Source organism: Meles meles, chromosome 1 (genome assembly GCF_922984935.1).
Source record: "Meles meles chromosome 1, mMelMel3.1 paternal haplotype, whole genome shotgun sequence".
NCBI classification, from domain to species: Eukaryota; Metazoa; Chordata; class Mammalia; order Carnivora; family Mustelidae; genus Meles; species Meles meles.
Genome location: NC_060066.1, coordinates 183,439,216 through 183,457,676, shown reverse-complemented (window position 1 = coordinate 183,457,676; position 18,461 = coordinate 183,439,216). Strand labels below are relative to the sequence as shown.

Sequence of the window (18,461 nt, the reverse complement as noted above, 5' to 3'; positions counted from 1 at the left end):
ACATATACATGGAATCATAATATGTGGTCTTTTGTTACTGGCTTCATTCACTTAGCATAATGCTCTAGTGGTTCATGTTCTAGTTGTCAGTATTTCATTCTTTTTGTATGACTGAATAATATTCCATTGTATAACTGCTAAACATTTATCCATTTGTCAGTTGATGGACATTTGAGAGGTTTCTGTCTTTTGATTATTTATTTATTTATTTATTTTTTAAGATTTTGTTTTTATTTATTTGACAGACAGGGATCACATGTAGGCAGAGAGGCAGGCAGAGAGAGAGAGAGGAGGAAGCAGGCTCCCTGCTAAGCAGAGAGCCCGATGCAGGGCTCAATCCCAGGACCCTGGGATCATGACCCAAGCTGAAGGCAGAGGCTTTAACCCACTGAGCCACCCAGGCACCCCTATTTATTTATTTTTAAATTTTTAAATGTTTATTAGAGAGAGGGAGAGAGAGAGATCCAGCACAAGTGGAGGTGGGGGCAGAAGGAGAAAGAGAATCCTAAGCAGGCTCCATGCTGGGCTTGGAGCCTGACATGGGGCTCGATCTTGCAGCCCTGAGATCATGATCTGAGTGGAAATAAAGAGTTAGATGTCCAGCCGACAGAACCACCCAGGCAATCCTACTTTTGGCTAGTATGAATATAATGCTGCTGTAAACATTCAAGTACAAGTTTTTATGTGCATGCATATTTTCATTTCTTACCCTCAGAATAGAATTTTGAGTTATATGGAAACTTTGGTCATTTGAGGAACTTCTAGAAAAATAACTTTTCTAGCTCTTAATTATTTCATTTGTAAAATGGAGATGATAATGGTGTCTACGTCATAGAGGGTTTTTTTGTTTTGTTTGTTTTTGAGTGGGGATTCAGTTAGAAAATGAATGTATGGTTCTAGCTCAGTACCTGCAAGTGGAGACTGAGTAGTGAAGTTTATTCTTATTATCATCTGGTCTGAATTCTTCCACTTGCATACTGGGTCCATCTCACTCTTGGGGCCTGAATTCCTTGTCTGTCAAAGGACGACTAACATTCAGTGATGAATACAAAATGGCTTGGAAAAGGAAGTTGTAGAGGGGCTGAGTTGTTGCTCCTGGCAGGATCCACTTCCTCTTCCTTCTCCGCCCCTCCTGCTTCACCCTTTTTCCTGGGGCTGATTAGTGGGTTCTTGGCATCCAAGGGGCCCAGCTCCAAGTTCCAGCTTCTTCATCAGAGTTCTGGAACCAGCTTCTTCATCAGAGTTCTGGAACCTGATCCTTGATGTCCTTATAGGTTCTAAGAAGATGTCTGTGGGCAGGAAGAGAAGATGTCATGCCCAGGAACTCCCAAGTGAGGTTTTGTTCAAGGTTCTCCATGCTCCCAAGTGAGCTTCAGCCTGGAATGATCAGAAGTTAGACCTCCAACTAGATTGTGTGGTGGATGCATTTTGGGGAGGTACGGGGCGTGCTTTCACCTCTCAATAGTTATTGAGTCATTCTCAACTGCTCAAACCTCTGTTAAGGTTTACATTACATATACTTTTATATGTGCTCACACTTTTACGTGATTTTGATACGTAAGATAAAAAAGCAGCTTACTGCAATTTGAAGCAGAGATCTGTAGAGAGGCTGTTGATTTTATGAGCTGTAACACCATTCTTTTTTCCCTTTTCAAGAAAGCATGTAGAAAAGGAAATAAGGGAGGGTCACGTTCTAGGAATAATGTATCACCCAGAAAGGTGGTCCATTCTACCCACACTCATCTAGGCCTTCATGGAGCTCCTGCCACCTTGCCTTCTTCAGCGTCTGTTGGTCTGGATTTTGCCCCATCTCCTTCAGGCCAGTCATTCCTCTCTCCGCTAGCCCAGCAATGTTGTGCTGTGGAAGGAGCTAGACTTCTGAGTCAGGCAGCCCTGACTGCAAATCCTCTCTGCACTGGTCACTGTCAGACCTTCAGCAAGTCCCTCAGCCCTGCTAAACCTCAGTGTCCTCATCTTTAAATTGGGAATAACTCCTCTCTCAGAGCATTAGAGTGCAAGGACTTACTGCATGTGCTCTGTACACAGACTCTCCAGGTGCCTTTCAAGCACAATCTCTAATCCCTTCACCCGTGATGTGGCGGGTGCTGTCCTTGTTGACCGGTTGAGGCTCAGAGTATTCAAGCTAATGTAGTAGCGGTGTTCTGTGCCCCATCATCAGTTTGGGCCTTACTTTGACTTCTGTCTTATGGTTGCCAGCATCAACACTTATTCCCTATGCCGGGGGAGCCCAGCACAGTAAGGTTTGAGGGAAGGCAGTGCCTCCCCTCCCACCTCAACACCAAGTGGTGTTGGCTGCTTGCTCTCCCTGACCCCGAGGCAGGGAGTGAGCACCGCCCTCAACTCAGCCAATGGGATGCTCCCATCTAGTACTTGGAGTCTGAAGGAAATGACACAAAGAAGCAGTGGACAGTTGAGAACTCATTCTGACAGCAACAGGTCAAGTTCCTCTTCACCTTAAGTCACTCAGACTTGGTTTCTATTGTTTGTCATCAAGAACTCTGCTTAGCAGCTGTGTGTCCCCAAAGATAGTCCTCTGGTATTTCTTCTTCTTTTTTTTAAATGATTTTATTTATTTATTTGACAGACAGAGATCACAAGTAGGCAGAGAAACAGGCAGAGAGAGAGGGGGGAAACAGGCTTCCTGCTGAGCAGAGAGCCAGATGCAGGGCTCGATCCCAGGACTCTGGGATCATGACCCGAGCTGAAGGCAGAGGCCTTAACCCACTGAGCCATCCAGGCACCCCGTCCTCTGGTATTTCTGAACCTTTTCGTTTTCTGCCCAATGTTCCCATCCAAATCCTGGGAGTCATTGGCCTCTGTTTTGTGCCAGTCTCAGTCTATCAGTGTTGGCTAGAAATGCCAGGAGGCACTCACTTGGCCCCGGAGAGCTTCCTGCAGACATTTCCCCTTTCCAAACCAGTGTTGTGACTGGATTGACCCTTTTTTTTTTAAATTTTAATTTTAATTTTTTTTCTTAAATCTTTTTTTTATTATTATTTCTTTTCAGCGTAACAGTATTCATTGTTTTTGCACCACACCCAGTGCTCCATGCAATACGTGCCCTCCCTGTTACCCACCACCTGGTTCCCCCAACCTCCCACCCCCCTGCCCCTTCAAACCCCTCAGGTTGTTTTTCAGAGTCCATAGTCTCTCATGGTTCATCTCCCCTTCCAATTTCCCTCAACTCCCTTCTCCTCTCCATCTCCCCATGTCCTCCATGTTATTTGTTATGCTCCACAAATACGTGAAACCATATGATAATTGACTCTCTCTGCTTGACTTATTTCACTCAGCATAATCTCTTCGACGCTTGTGGTTCTTACGATTATAAGGCACCTTTCAGTAACAAGCATCAGGAAACTTTGAAAAAATAAAGATTTATTTCCTATAAGACCTGGGAATTACACAGCACACCTGGGTCCACATAGGAAAGTTGCAGGTAGAGGGAACACATGGGCCTGGAGTTCTGTTTTTATTGGGGTTGAGGGTGGGAAAACTAGGTTTTATAGGCATACTCTTTTTTTGGTGAATTTAAAACAGAAGAGCAGGAATTTAAAGCTTAGGAAGATGAAAGACACGTGGCCCAAATGGTCAGTTATCAAACTTAATGGAGATCTCTGAAACAAAGGAGGTAGTCTGGTTCTTTATCTAGCGTGGCTATCTGTAGCATCTTTTAGCCCAACCCTGGGGTCTGGAGGAGTTGCCATTTGTAGTGTACATCTGTTGTTTTTACCTGCCCTGAATACTCTTCTTAAGAGATGGTCCTTTCTCCTCTTCCATTGGTGGTTGGGGCTACCAGTCACAAGACAAACTTTCTACGCCAAGGAGTGGGCTCCTGATCCAGCAGGTGGACAGATAATGTGAAAATACTTTTAAAAAATGCATTGGGAGGCTATCAGACACATGAAAAGATGTTCATCATCACTAGCCATCAGGGAAATTCAAAATTAAAACCACATTGAGATACCAGCTTACACCCGTTACAATGGCCAAAATGAGCAAGACAGGAAACAACATGTGCTGGAGAGGATGTGGAGAAAGGGGAACCCTCTTACATTGTTGGTGGGAATGCAAGTTGGTTGCAGCCACTTTGGAGACCAGTGTGGAGATTCCTCAAGAAATTAAAAATAGAGCTTCCCTATGACCCTGCACTTGCACTTCTGGGTATTTACCCCAAAGATACAGATGTAGTGAAAAGAAGAGCCATCTGTACCCCAATGTTTATAGCAGCAATGGCCACGGTCTCCAAACTGTGGAAAGAACCAAGATGCCCTTCAACGGACGAATGGACAAGGAAGATGTGGTCCGTATACACGATGGCGTATTATGCCTCCATCAGAAAGGATGAATACCCAACTTTTGTAGCACATGGATGGGACTGGAAGAGATTTTGTTGGGCGAAATAAGTCAAGCAGAGAAAGTCAAGTATCATATGGTTTCACTTATTTGTGGAGCATAACAAATAACATGGAGGAAATGCGGAGATGGAGAGGAGAAGGGATTTGAGGGAAATTGGAAGGGGAGATGAACCATGAGAGACTATGGACTCTGAAAAACAATCTGAGGGTTTTGAAGGGGCGGGGGAGTGGGAGGTTGGGGGAACCAGGTGGTGGGTATTATGGAGGGCATATATTGCATGGAGCACTGGGTGTGGTGCATAAACAATGAATTCTGTTACACTGAAAAGAAATAAATTTTAAAAAATGCATTGGGAGAGAAAAGCCCTTTCTTTCCCCTTGGATGACAACCTATGAGGATACAACCTTGGAGTTGCTTCTGACCTCCAAATGGATTCAGAATATTTGTTGCCAGAACAAAGAAGGAAGCTGTATTAATTTGCTAGGACTGCCATAACAAATTACTACACAATCAGATGGCTTAAAACAGCAAAAATTTATTTTCTCATGGTACTCAAAGAAGTCAAAATCAAGGTGTCACCCGGGTTAGTTCCTTCTGGTAGTTCTGAGGAAGAATCTGTTCCATGCCTCTCTCCTGGCATTTGGAGGTGGCTGGCAATCGTTTGCATTTCTTGTCTTGTAGACGCATCACTTCCACCTGCCTCCATCCTCACATGGCAGTCTTCCTTCTGTGTGTGTCTCTGTCCAAATTCCCTCTTCTTCTCGGGATACCGTTATTGGATTAGAGTCCACTCTACTACAGTACGACCTCATCTTAACTTGATTAAATCTGCGAAGACCCCATTTCCAAATAAGATCACATTCACAGGTTTGGGGGATGGAAATGAATTTTGGGGGAACATTATTTAACTCAATACAGAAGCTAAGTTAGCTAAGGGTCAAGAAGTGGAAAGAGAGAGAACCTTAATGACAATGAATTAACTCCTAAACCCAGTTGGCCTGGATGAAGTGAGCTTTACCCTGGACTTTCCAGATATGTGAGCTAAAACATTTCATTTCCTTTAAGCTAGTCTGAGTTTGGTTTCCAGCACTTGTAACCGAAAAGGCCCTGACTAATATAGGGGTGAGTGAAAAATCGGAATAAAGCCAGCTGGGATTTTAACAATAGCCCAAAATGCAGTAAGAAAATGTGAGTCTTCTTTCTTTATTCCCTTCCTTCCACGCAATATGTCAGTCTTAAGACATAACATTCCCTGCATCATGCTGGTCTTCATAGTCTTCCAGGGGCACCCTGGTGGAAATATTCTCCAAGGAAAGGGCTTACCCTTTTACTTACTTCTTCCTTTTGCATGATTGGGCCCAAATATCCAAGAAATTGGAATAAAAAATGAGCTGTGTTTGGGAGCTGATCATTGGAGGTATGGGGACCCAGGTAGGATTGGAGGTTTGATTGAACGGAATAACTTCGCTTATTCTTTGTATCTGGCATTCAGCACATTGCCCGGCGTATGGTAGATGCAAAATGAATATTTATTGAGAGGGCGAGGGAAAGAGCATATATGTAGTGTTTATGGGGGAAAATTAACTGAAGCATACGTGATATGATCCCAGCACTTGGGGCTCTCAGTGTAGATGGGCAGATAATATGCCCTCACAAAGTAATTGTGTAACAACATAAGAAGATCCACAGTCCAAACATTTAGGACTCGAAGGAGGAAGAGTGGAGGTTTAAGAGAGAGAAAAAGATCCCTGGGGTTTGGCTGTGGCTGTTAAGAGAGGATTCGGGGAGGGGGAATAAGTTAGCTGGGTCTGGAAGGACAGGACTCTTCTGTTAAAGAAGAGCAGAGTGGAGCATGGAGAATGAGTTTTGTGTCCTCCCAGGGAGATGTGTAGGCTGGACAGGCAGAGGTGGGGAGGGGTGTCTGGTTGGTGATGGGGAGGTAAGAGTGGAGAAGAAAAGTCTATGGGCCAGGAGGTGTCTCTGGGAAGCCAAGATCCTGCTCTTGCAAGCTCAAAAAGAACAGAGAAGAACCCTTAACTCTCCCATCCATCTAGACGCCATGTTGGGCCAAGATGTGAGGCCCCCAGCTCAAGCACCCAATAATGGGGTTTATGTGCACTATGGGTTTAACATTGCTGTGGTTTGGGATTTGTCTGTTCCTTTAGAAGCTTCTAGTTGTATATGACAGAAATTTGGGTTTATTGGAGCATTTCTCTTTTGCTTGTAATCCAAGCTAACAGCTGATGCTAGTGTTTACCATCCTTGATTTGTTCCTTACCCTCCATATATGCTGACTCCGTTGCTTCCCTCCTCAGGGGTGGGCATGGAAGAGAAACAGGAGAGGGCGTGATTCTTTGTGGACTTGCCAGCTGATTCTTTGGCATTTTTGGATTCTTGCTTGTGGACCAGGGGGGTGAATGGTGACCTCTCTCCTGGGTCTCTGCCTCTAGCTACTACCTCCCAGCACTTTTCCTGCCAGGTTCCCTCGGGGATTTCTTTCTGGGTTAGATCTGGTTCTGGGTGTTAGTGAAGGTCTTCTGCTCTCCCGTGGCCTCCTTATCCACAGTGGCCTGGATATTCCTGGCTGCCCGCAGTCCGGACTTGATGGCAGTGTCTATCCAGCCATGAGGCGTGCAGGTGTGCTCGCCTGCAAAGTAGATGCGGCCCTCAGGCTTGAAGAGCTCCTGTGAATAGTCAATAAATTGGTAGGGTGTGAACTCAGCAAAGGCCCCAAACGTGAGGGGTTCCAGAGACCAGCGTTTGGCTGCAGAAGAGGGGCATATACGCCGCAGCTCGTCCTTGGGTATCTGGTGCACAGCCGCCAGGTCCTCCAGGACCACATCCACCATCTGCTCATGTGTCATGGAGGTGAAGAAGAGGGAGTCGTCATCCACGGTGTAGGAGGCCAGCAGGATGCTCTTGCCATTGGGGAAGCTGTGGCTGGGGTAGTAGATGAAGCGCGAGGGCCGGTCGGTGATAGAGTACCCACCCCGGATGCCATCCCTCTCCCAGAAGGGCTCCTCACAGGTCAGGATCACCTTGGTGGCACTGGTGTAGTGCACCAAGCGGAGTGCTTCCCTCTTGTCTTGGGAGAGCGGTGGCTTAAAGGTGATGAGGCGTGTGGCCTTGGCTGTGGCCGTGATGATGACAAAGTCCGCAGTGAGGTGGTTCAGCACTGAGCCGGGCTTGCCCACCCGGTAGGAAACCCGGACCTTGGACCCATCCCTCACTACCGTCTCCACACTGGAGCCCAGGTGGATGGTTCCAGGCTTCAGGGTAGCGCCGAGGGCTTTGGGGAGCTGGTCGAAGCCACCGGTGATCTCAGAAAAGCTGCAGGGGGGAGGGGAGGGCAGATGGTGAGTGTAGGGGCCCTGGGCCTAGAAGGAAACTAGCTTCCTGAAGCCCATGTTGGATGCTTCATATATGTCTCCTTAACTAGTCTCTGGGAGAGAGGGATCATTGTTTAATTTTATACTTTGGGAAGCTGATCCCTGATGGAGAGGGACTTTCCCAGAATGGCATACATAGCCTAGACCCACATGGATTCAGCTACCATGTAGTCCTGGGTCCCAGGAGGAGCCCCACCTGGGTATGGATTCTGGCTCCAGCTTTCACCCATTATGTGAACTTGAGTAAATTATAGAACTCCTCTGAGCCTCAGCATCCTCGCCTGTAAAATGGGTCTGAATAATAGTACCAATCTTCCAGGTGATTCAATGGGACCGTCTTTGGAAAGTGTCATTGTGCCTGGCACATAGTGCCTATTCAGGAACCGTAGTTCCATTTCTTTGCTCTGAGGGTTAGAGGAGGGGCAGATTCCAGCCCTGGTCCCAGTTGGCCTTACTTGTTAATTTGGGAGAAGGTGACAGTACTTCGCAGGGACTCTAGGAAGGACTTATAGTATCCAGAATCCTCATTCATCACAGTTCCGATCATCTTTATTGCTCCTTTGCTCAGTTTTCCTTCCTTCACCAAGTAAGCCTGTGGGGAGGTGGAAAGTTCAGATGGGGGGCCCAGCATGTAGGAAGGGGCTTCAGCAGGGGTCTAGGGCAGGCGAGGGGCAGCACTGGACTCCAGGAAGGTGAAGTCTTTGGTGGTGGGACAAAAAGGTTCTGGTCATCAGGGGACAACCCCAGGGGGCTAGACTGGGCACAGACCCCCTCTACCCCTCTCCTGGGATTTATGTGCCTCACGTACCTTGGTGGAGTAAGAATCATAAAAGGACAGCAGTTGACTGCAGTTGAAATTTTTCAAATTTTCTTTGATCTGCAAAAGGGGAGAAAGGGGAAACAGCTTAGATTGAAGCCATAGAACCAGTGGTAGGACTCCAGCATTCTCTGGATATCCCTTTAAGGGGGGGCGGGGGGGGACAGAGAGATAGGGGATGGAAAGACCAGGGAAAGGATGCTTCCAAGATCTCCTAAATGTTCTTTTTTCCTCCCAAGTCTCCCCTTCATTGAAGGACATTTGGAGACTAAAATTTAAGGGGGAGACATTCACTGTAATCCAAGAAGATTGATTCAGTACCAAGGATTGGGTTATCTGGTGATTCCCTTTCCTTCTACTGTCACCATCAAACAGTGAGCCATTGGATCAACAGGGACGGGGAAAAGATGGCATGGGGCACTAGGACAGGGTGGCAGCATTTTTAGGGGACATTAGAAGAGAGACCCATCACAAGAGTGCTGGATGGGACCAGGTCACTGGGTCTGTCCACTAACTTGCCAGGTGACCTTGGGCCAGAACTTGTTCTTTCCCAACCCTAGTAGGAGTGAGGCAGGAGGCACCTTGGCAATGGACTGGTGGAAGAGATTCGTAGGGCTTATGCCCTTCTCTGTTGGTCTCAAGGAATAGCCCAGGATCTCTGGATGGTCCTGGACCTCCTTGCTGCGATGGCGTTGTCCGTTGATGAGGTACCAGGTGTTGCCATCATACTGTATGAACTTGTTCAGCTTCAGGCCAAGCTTCTTGATGTAGGTGTGAATCAGCCTGAAGCAGAAACAGGTGTGACATGGCACCTCTCCCAGTGACATCTTGTTCCTGCTGTCCTCACTATAGAAGCCATTTCCAGGGAAACCAATTCCTTTATGTGCCAAGGGAGATCAGTCTGTTTCCTCAACTCTAACCCTGCTTCCTCCTATTGTGGTATTCATTCTCTTCCTTCTGTTTTTGCCCCAAGGAAAATTGCAAGGACAGAGTTTACCCTCCCCACAGGAATGCCCTATAAGAAATTCCGAAGTATGGGATTTAAGTAGAGACCAAAGCCTTTGGTTTCAGACAGTATTTGAAATCCCATCTTCCATTTTTAAGGAAGGTGAGGCCAAATCTAGTTTGGGTTGGTTCCTTTTGTTTTTGTTTTTGGTGGCATTTGGAGGCAAGTCTTGGGTTCAGTTTACACAAGGCAAAAAAGTAGTCCTGTCCCATGTAGTCAGGTATGTGGGACACTGGGCAAAGGACCTCTTTTGTCTTAGAAACTTCAGGACCAGGGGCTGGATTCTGTTCTAGGAGTCAGTTAGAGCATAGGGGTTGAGCATATGTTTTTGCACCAGTTGCCTCCTCGATTCTCCAAGGTTCTCAAGAACCTTGGGTGAGTCACTTAATACCTCTGAGCCTAGTTTCTTGGTTTGTAACTGGGGAAGATAAGAGGATCGGATGAAATAATGCACCTGTGGCGTTCAGCAGGGCACTTGGCACATAGAGGTACTCAAAAAATGCAGCTGATGGGATTATTAATTATTATTAGTTTGCAGCCTAATGGGGTAAAATTGACAATGTAAGAAGCTGTCCATATTCAAAGTACACAATTTTATAAATTAATGGTAACTATTATTATTAGTTTGGGACCTAACACTTTCCGGGCTCTGAGACTCAGTCTTCCCTGAGTGGAGATGGGAGATGGGTGTTGGTCCCAACTTGCATGATTGAACCACAGGAGACAGTGGATCTGAGAAGCTCTGACACGGTGGCCCAGGGTCCCCTCACCTCCCCCCTTTCCACCACCTAATTTTTCTTGCTTGTCTTTTGCCCATTCCTTCCCTGGGACTTACCTGTGGGACGCTGGGATTCGCATGGGCCCGAGTTCATAGTACCAGCCCTCCTCCTTGTTCCTGATTGTGCTGACTCGACCCCCGATGCGGTTGCTGGTTTCCAGGATGGTTACCTGGGGTCCAAAGAACATGCTGTTGTTCCCAGCATCATGCTTTCCCTTCTCCCACCCTGTACACCCATCTCCTTCTCGCCATAGGCTCTAGTCTGGAATTCCCAGCAGTGGGTTCCCTGAATGTGCAGGATAACCAGATGGAGGCTGGGAAGGTCCTGAGTAATGTAAGTGAGGCAGAATGCTCTGTGGGGGTGGGGGACTGAGTGCCTCTTAAACTTTTCTTGTTAGCGTAACTCTTCTCCACTTTTGTTCCCATGAGAACATAAGTGAAGTTAGGGTCAAGTCTCGGGGGAGCCCGGAGTTGTGCAGAACCGTAACTAAGGGCTAAGAGACCCAGCCAGTTATGAGCAGCCATCTAAGAATTGGCTGTATCTTCTCTTTTTCTTTTGCTACCCAAGAAAGCAAACCAGAGGCAAAAGATTGAAGCCCCTCCAAGATCTGCTCACCTGGTGGCCAGCATCCTGCAGGGCCTTGGCCGCCACTAGGCCTGACATGCCAGCTCCCACTACTATCACGCGCTTGGGCAGCGGGGAGGTTTGGAGCCCCTTCTGCGCCGTGACAAGGATGGACTCATATTCGGGGTCCTGAAAGCACTTGACCAGGTCCTCCAAGAAGCCAAGGCAGCTGGAAGTAGCCATCAGGAGCCCCAGGATCAGGAATCCTGTGGTAGAGACGGGAATTGAGGGCTGCCTTTCTTGGACCCAGGCTCTGTGTCCTGCCCTACCCAGGATGAACTTGGCTGTGTGAATGAGGGGGGTTGGTGAGATCAGGCAGTATCTGTCAAATGTGTGGTTGTAAACATGTGTATTTCTGTTTGTGTCTATGTGGCGGCAATTGTGTTGTGTGGGGTACAGATGTATGTGTGAGCCGTGCTGGTGTTAGCTGTATGATGGTAGATGTGAATGCCGTGTTCATGTGTGTGCATGTGATTGGAAACTCATGAGTGTGTACAGGGTCCTCTCTGACTGCGAATATGCCTGCTTCTGCTGGTGAGTGTGTGTGCGAGCCTGTCTGTGATGTCAGTTGCAGTAATTGTGAATTTGTGATTGTTGCCCTATAAGACTGTGCATCATCTGTGACTTCATGGAAGAAGGTGTGTCTGTGGCGTGGTGCGGGCCCCTGAGCAGACGTGTGGATGAACCTGTATGGGACAGTGAAGTGGGTGTGTGTGGCCTGGGTCTGAGGAGGGCGCGTGACATGCGTGCATTTGCTGGAGTTTGAGAGGGAATGTGGTTGCCGGTGTTCTCGTGTGTGATTCTGCGAGTGTGTTTGAGTGTGAGGCTGGGTGGCAGAGCCAGAGGGTGTCTGTGTTCTTTGAGAATGTGTGCATTTGTGAGGGGATGGGTGCGTGGAAGCTGGAGTGTGTGAGGCAAGCTTCTCTTTGGAGGGAATTGTGGCCAGTTCCTCAGTGGCATCACCAGGGCCCCATGGGATCTTGGCAGGCCCACTGCTCTTCTCCAGCCTCACGGTATTTTTTCAAATCCCTCCAGCATTCCTACTGTGCAGCCAAGACAGGAAACCATAGTTAATATGTAACGCGCAACAAGTCCAGAGTGACGTGGTTTTCATCTCCACAATTCACTGCTCTGATGCACAGAGAATTCACCTGGGAGTCTGCAACAAGGGCCTATGTGGTTTCCTGGGTGTCACTTGCTCCGAAGGAGAACAGCCAGGAGTTGTGATGCACTGTACCCCCTTGCACTAGTCCTAGGATTTTTTGGTGAGTGAGAACCCCCTTAGTCCAGCCTTTGTCCATGCCGGACACAGGAGGCACACAGAAGGAAAGAGATCTTCAAGGGCCTCCCCTGAAGAGAGGCAGGAGACCCAGCGGGCTCCCAGTGCAGGCCCTTCCAAATCCCAGGAGAGCCTTCTGCTGGGGTGACTCCTTGGAAAAGAAGAGAGGGTGACCACACACCATGGCAGAGATTCCCCAAACCTCACCCACTCTCCCCACCTTCCAGGCTTCCCCACCTCAACCTCTCAAACCTATTCTAACCTGACAAACTCTCCCATCTCCCTGAGCTACCACCATTCCTATCTCAGGCCCCATTCTCCTTCCCCTTGAATGGGCCCAAACCCCAGACTCATTATCCAGACCTGTACCCATTCTCTTGACTCACTTTCAACACCTGGACCTATGTGCAACCCCTGATCTAGCCCTGTCCTGTCTCAGTCCATATAGCTCCATGCCCAGACTCCTCCTCTGGCCCATCTCCACCTCTTCCCTCCATCTAGTTCCTTGCCTTGTTTCAGCATCCAACACTTCAACCCTTAGGTGCCTCACTCTCAGACTTCGAGGGGGCACCACACTTACCCCTCATCTTGGTCATGGCCGTGCAGCTCCTACTGAGTCTGGGGCAGCTCTCCCTCTCCTTATGAAGAGCCAGCTCCACTCCAGGAGTGGCTGGCCACGTCCCACCAGCCTGCCCCCAGGGCTGGGCCAAGCAGAGAAGCCCTGCCCTCATGGTGAAAAGACCAGTATGACTCAGCCCCATACCTGGCCTCATCTTCCTCCTGGATCGTCTTCCTTCTGAGGGAAAACCCCTTCTCCCAGATCAGTACCCAGCCCCTGGGTACCAGTGGGGAGGTGGGGTTGTGGGAGCCTTGGACCACCCCGAACCTGCTGGAACAATCTCCTAGGAAATGAGTGAGGATTGGGGCTAATGTGTCTGGACTTCTTTGGAAGGCCAGTGTCCAGGATCTTCGCCCAGGTCAGAGCACCCAACTGCTCCTACCAGAGAATGTCTGGTCCTACTACTGTCCCACCGTGAGCCTTCTGTTCCACTGTATGTCTGTCCAAGGTCGGGATTCTGGCCAGGAGCTCCCATGGAGGACCGTGCCCTTCCTGCCCTTCTCAGAGTCTCCCCCAGCAGGCTGGGCAGACATCTCTGGCTGAGGAGTGTTTCGTTTTTCCCCCTCTTCCTCTAGATCTTCTGGGGCTTCCGTAGACGCAGGCAGGCTTCTCTGGCACTGGAATTCCTTCTCCTGGGTAATCAGGCCAGCTGGCCGTGGCACCAAGACTAGCTCTTTGTTCTTTCTGTACACGGTGCGAGTGGAGACAGTCTGGCTGGTGAGAGAAGTGGACAGGAGACACGCACCAATCTAGCAGCATGGGGCTGGGGAGGAGGGCAGGTAGGAGCAGTCAGTATCAGGGATACAGGATTCAGATCCTGGGAACCACGGGTGACATAGGGGAAAGGACAGCAACAATGGAGTCCAACAGAACTGGTTTCAAATCCTGTTTTAAATCCTGTTTTAGTACATCAATGTTATGTGTCTTAGGATATAAGGCTTATATCTGTCTGAGCCTGGGTTTCTTTATCTGTAAAATGATGGTGTAACATTTTCTTTATAGGGTGCCTCGGATTAAACAAGATAATGTTTGTGAAGAGCCTGGTGTAGCACCTTACACTCTATAGGCATTTAAACTGGCTTCCTTTTTCTTTTGTGGAGATAGGGTCTGATTTGATACCAGATCACACACAATCATAATATCTTTCTTTTTTTTTAAGATTTTATTTATTCATTTGACACACAGAGATCATAAGTAGGCAGAGAGGCAGGCAGAGAGAGAGGAGGGGAAGCTGGCTCCCTCCTGAGCAGAGAGCCGGAGACGGGGCTCGATCCCAGGACCCTGAGATCATGACCTGAGCTGAAGGCACTGAGCCACCCAGGCGCCCTCATAATATCTTTCAGATGGAGGTTATTCTTTACCACAAGGTGGCTGGAAGAACCAAAGAAAATAGCGTATGGAGGTTACAGTATGAACAGCTGGGTTTTAGGCACAGGTCAAGGACTCTCTCTCTGCTTCTGTTTATTTTTTGTAATAACTTTATTGAGATATAATTCACGTATCTTACATTTCTTCCATTGAAAGTGAGTAATTCAATCGTTTTTAGTGTCTTTACGGAGTTGTGCTACTATCACCATGATCCATCTTTTTCCAAGATTTTATTTATTTATTAGAGAGAGAGAGAGAGCACAAGTAGGCAGAATAGCAGGGAGAGGGAGAAGCAGGCTCCCCACCATGATCAATTTTAGAACATTTTCAAGATTCCAAAAAGAACAATGGTACCTGTTCACCATCACTGCCCATTCTCCTTGTCCTCCCAGCCCTAGGCAACTCCTATTCTGCTTTCTGTCTTGATGGGTTTGCCTGTTCTCGACATTTTCTATGAATGGCATCATACAATGTGTAGTAATCTGTGACTGGCTCCTTTTGCTTGTATAATGTATTCAAGATTGACCCATGTTGCAACACGCATCAGTACTTCATTCCTTTTTATGACCAAATAATATTCTATTTATGACTGAATAATATTTCATTTGCACCATAAAGTTGATCCATGTTTCAGTTGATGGCCATTTGGTTTTTTCCCACTTTTTGGCTGCTATAAACAATGCTGCTCTAAAATTCTTTTATAAGATTTTATGTGGACATAAAGTTTCATTTCTCTTAAGTACATATATTTGAAATGGAACTGCTGGGTTACATGTGAACTCTATGTTTAAACTTTTGAGGGATTGCCAGACTGGTTTACAAAGAGGCTGCACCATTTTATTTTCCCACTAGTAGCAAATGAGAGCTCCAGTTTCTCCCCATCTTTGACAACACTTGTTACTATCTGCTTTTGATTATAGCCATCCTAGTGGGTGTGGAGCGATATCTCATTGTATTTTTGATTTGTATTCTCTTCATGATTAATGATGTTAAACATCTTTTCATGTGCATAATGAACATTTGTGTATTTTCTTTGGAGAAATGTGTATTCAGATCTTTTGCCTACTTTTACATCTGATTATTTGCCTCTCTATTATGGGGCAGTTCTTTATATACTCCAGATACAAGTCTCTTACCAGATATATGCACATGTATTTGTAAATATTTTCTCCCATTCTATAGGTTTTCACTTTCTTTCTTTCTTTTTTTGAAAAAGGGTTTTATTTATTTATTTGAGAGAGAGAGCAAGAGTGTGGACACAAGTGGGGGAAAAGGGACAAGCAGACTCCCCACTGAGTGTACAGCCCAACATGGGGCTCGATCCTAGGACCCTGAGATCATGACTGGAGCTGAAGCTGGATGCTTAACCAACTGACCCACCCAGGTGCCCCAGGTTTTCACTTTCTTGATGATGTTTTTTGAAGCATGGAATTTTAAAATTTTGATGAGAGTCACGTTATCTATTTTTCCTTTTATTGCTTGTACTTTGAATAGCATATATAAAATCCTGCTGCCAAATCCAGGGTTATGAAGATTTACCCTTATATTTTCTCCTAATGGCTTTTTATTTTTCAATTTTTAAATTAAAAAAAGATTTCATTTATTTATTTGAGAGACTGAGTGAGAGAGTACAGGAACAGGGTCAGAGGGATAGGAAGAAGCAGAGTCCCCCAGCGCCAGGCTTGATCCTAGGACTCTGGAATCATGACCTAAGCTGAAGGCAGATGCTTAACCAACAGAGCCACCCAGGCACACCTCTTAATGTTTTTTTTAATTTTTTTTATTTTAAACTCTTATATTTTGGTCATCGGTCCATTTTGAGTTTGTTTTTGTATATGGGGTGAGGTAGGGGTCCAAGTTCATTCTTTTGCATGAGACTATCAGTTGTCCCAGCACCATTTGTTGGAAAGACTTGTCTTTCCCCTATTGAATGATTTTGACATTCTTGTCGAAAAGCAGTTGAGCATGGACATGTGGTTTTTTTTTTTTTTTTTTTTTTTTTGGACATGTGGTTTTATTTCTGGACTCTTATACTGTCTTGATGAACATTCTTTTTTTTTTTAATTTTTTATTTATTTGACAGAGAGAAATCACAACTAGGCAGAGAGGCAGGCAGAGAGGCAGGCAGAGAGAGAGGAGGAAGCAGGCTCCCTGTGGAGCAGAGAGCCTGATGCGGGGCTCATTCCCAGGACGCTGTGATCATGACCTGAGCAGAAGGCAGAGGCTTTAACCCACTGAGCCACCCAGGTGCCCCTTGATTCTATAGTAAGTTTTTAAATTGGGAAGTGAGTCTTCCTACCTCATTTTTCTTTTTGAAAATTGTTTTGGTTATTCCAAGTCCCTTGAATTTCCATATGGATGTTAGAATCAACTTGTCAATTTCTATGAAGAAGTCAGCTGGGATTCTGATAGGGATTGCATTGAATTTATAGATAAATTTGAGAAGTATTGCCATTTTAACAATATTATTTTCGATCCATAAATGCAGAGTGTTTTTCCATTTATTTAGATAGTATTTACTTATTCTAACAATGCTTTACAGTTTTCAGAGTATGATATTTGTACTTTTGTTTTTAAAGAATTTTTCTTATGAGGTGCGGTTCATACAACATAAAAGTAACTATTCTAAAGTGTACAAACCAGGGGCACATTAACTATATATTCATAACACATTCACTGTATTGTACAACTGACACTTTTATCAAAAGTTCCAGGCATTTTCATCATCCCAAAGGACAACCTTGTACCCATTAAGCAGCCACTCCCCATTCCTCCATCCCTGCATTTCCTGACCACCCGCAGTTTTCTTTCTTTGTGGATTTATCTATTTTGGATATTTCATATAAATGGAATCATACTATATGTGACTTTTTGTGTTTTTCTTCTTTTACTTAACATAATGTTTTGGAGGTTCATCCACATATAGCATGTATCTGTACATACTTCCTTACTTTTAATAGCTGCACAATATTCTGTTGTATATGTATACCATATTGTGTTGATCCATTCATCGTTTGATGGACATTTAGGATGTCTCCACCATTTCACTATTGTGGATAGTGCTGCTATGTACATTTGTTTAACAATTATTTGAGCACTTATTTTCAGTTATTTTGGCTATTCTAGCAGTTCCGTAGGGCTGCCATAACAGATTAGCGCCTGAGAAACTTACTCTCTCACATTTATAGAAGCTACAAGTTCTCAATCACAGCTGTTGCCTGGGCCATGCTCTTTGGGCACTTCCCTTAGTGCTCCAGGGAAGGATTCTTTCTTGCCTCCCCCAGCTTTTGGTGACTCTAGGTGTTCTTATGTTTGGGACTGCCTACCACCAGTCTCTGCCTTCACATGGTCCTCCTCTTTCAGGTCTAAGTGTCTCAAATCTCCCTTTGCCTTCTAAGGACACCACTGGATTTAGGTCCCATCCTAAACCAGGATGATTTCCTCTCAAAAATCTTTAACTTAATTGCATCTGAACAGACCATTTTCCCAAATGAGGTCACATTTACAGGTTCCAAAGGTTAAGACTTGAACATAGCTTTTGGGGGGCCACTCTTTCACTCACTACAGTCTACCTTTTGCTACCCCCAAATTCATGTCTGCCTCATGTGCCAAACATATTTGGCCTCAAGCCCCTCAAAGTTTTGATACATGACAGTATCATCTTAATCCAAGATCTCATCTAAATATTGTCAGCTCAAAGTCCCAAATGTGGTTTTCTGAATCATCTAGATCTGGTATGGGGAAGACTCTGGGTATGATCCATTGTAGGACAAAATTCCTTTCCGTCGTGGACATGGGAACCTGAAAAACAAGTTATATGCGTTCAAATACAATGGTGGAAAGACAAAGAGTAAACATCCTGTTCAAAGAAATAGAATGTGGAAGAAATAAAGGTGTCACAGGTGTCAAGCAAGTTTGAGATCCAGCACGGCAAATTCCATTAGGTTTCAAGGCTGGAGAAGGAAATGGAACAAATAATCCTAAAATTTATATGGAACCAGAAAAGACCTCGAATAGCCAAAGGAATATTGAAGAACAAAGCCAAAGTTGGTGGCATCACAATTCCGGACTTCAAGCTCTATTACAAAGCTGTCATCATCAAGACAGCATGGTACTGGCACAAAAACAGACACATAGATCCGTGGAACAGAATAGAGAGCCCCGAAATCGACCCTCAACTCTATGGTCAACTAATCTTCG

The 18,461-nt window shown here is 45.9% G+C and overlaps 1 protein-coding gene across 1 annotated transcript; it reads right to left on the bottom strand.

Moving 5' to 3' along the window:
• Positions 1–6,884: 6,884 nt before the first annotated feature.
• LOC123938201 (L-amino-acid oxidase-like) lies at positions 6,885–12,870 on the bottom strand. Its single transcript, XM_045999353.1, has 7 exons — positions 12,855–12,870; positions 10,987–11,201; positions 10,428–10,540; positions 9,168–9,369; positions 8,578–8,646; positions 8,225–8,361; positions 6,885–7,710 (listed from the first exon to the last, which is right to left on the bottom strand). Exons 1-7 carry the CDS (start codon positions 12,868–12,870, stop codon positions 6,885–6,887), a joined length of 1,578 nt encoding a protein of 525 aa, XP_045855309.1.
• Between the last annotated feature and the right edge of the window lie 5,591 nt (positions 12,871–18,461).

What these genes read in the sequence shown, in the direction of transcription:
- LOC123938201 (XM_045999353.1), bottom strand. An exon ending in TGCAGGATGCTGGCCACCAG is followed by an intron (nt 10,541 to 10,986) that starts GTGAGCAGATCT and finishes TTTGGACCCCAG; the next exon opens with GTAACCATCCTGGAAACCAG. An exon ending in ATGATTCTTACTCCACCAAG is followed by an intron (nt 8,362 to 8,577) that starts GTACGTGAGGCA and finishes ACCTCCCCACAG; the next exon opens with GCTTACTTGGTGAAGGAAGG.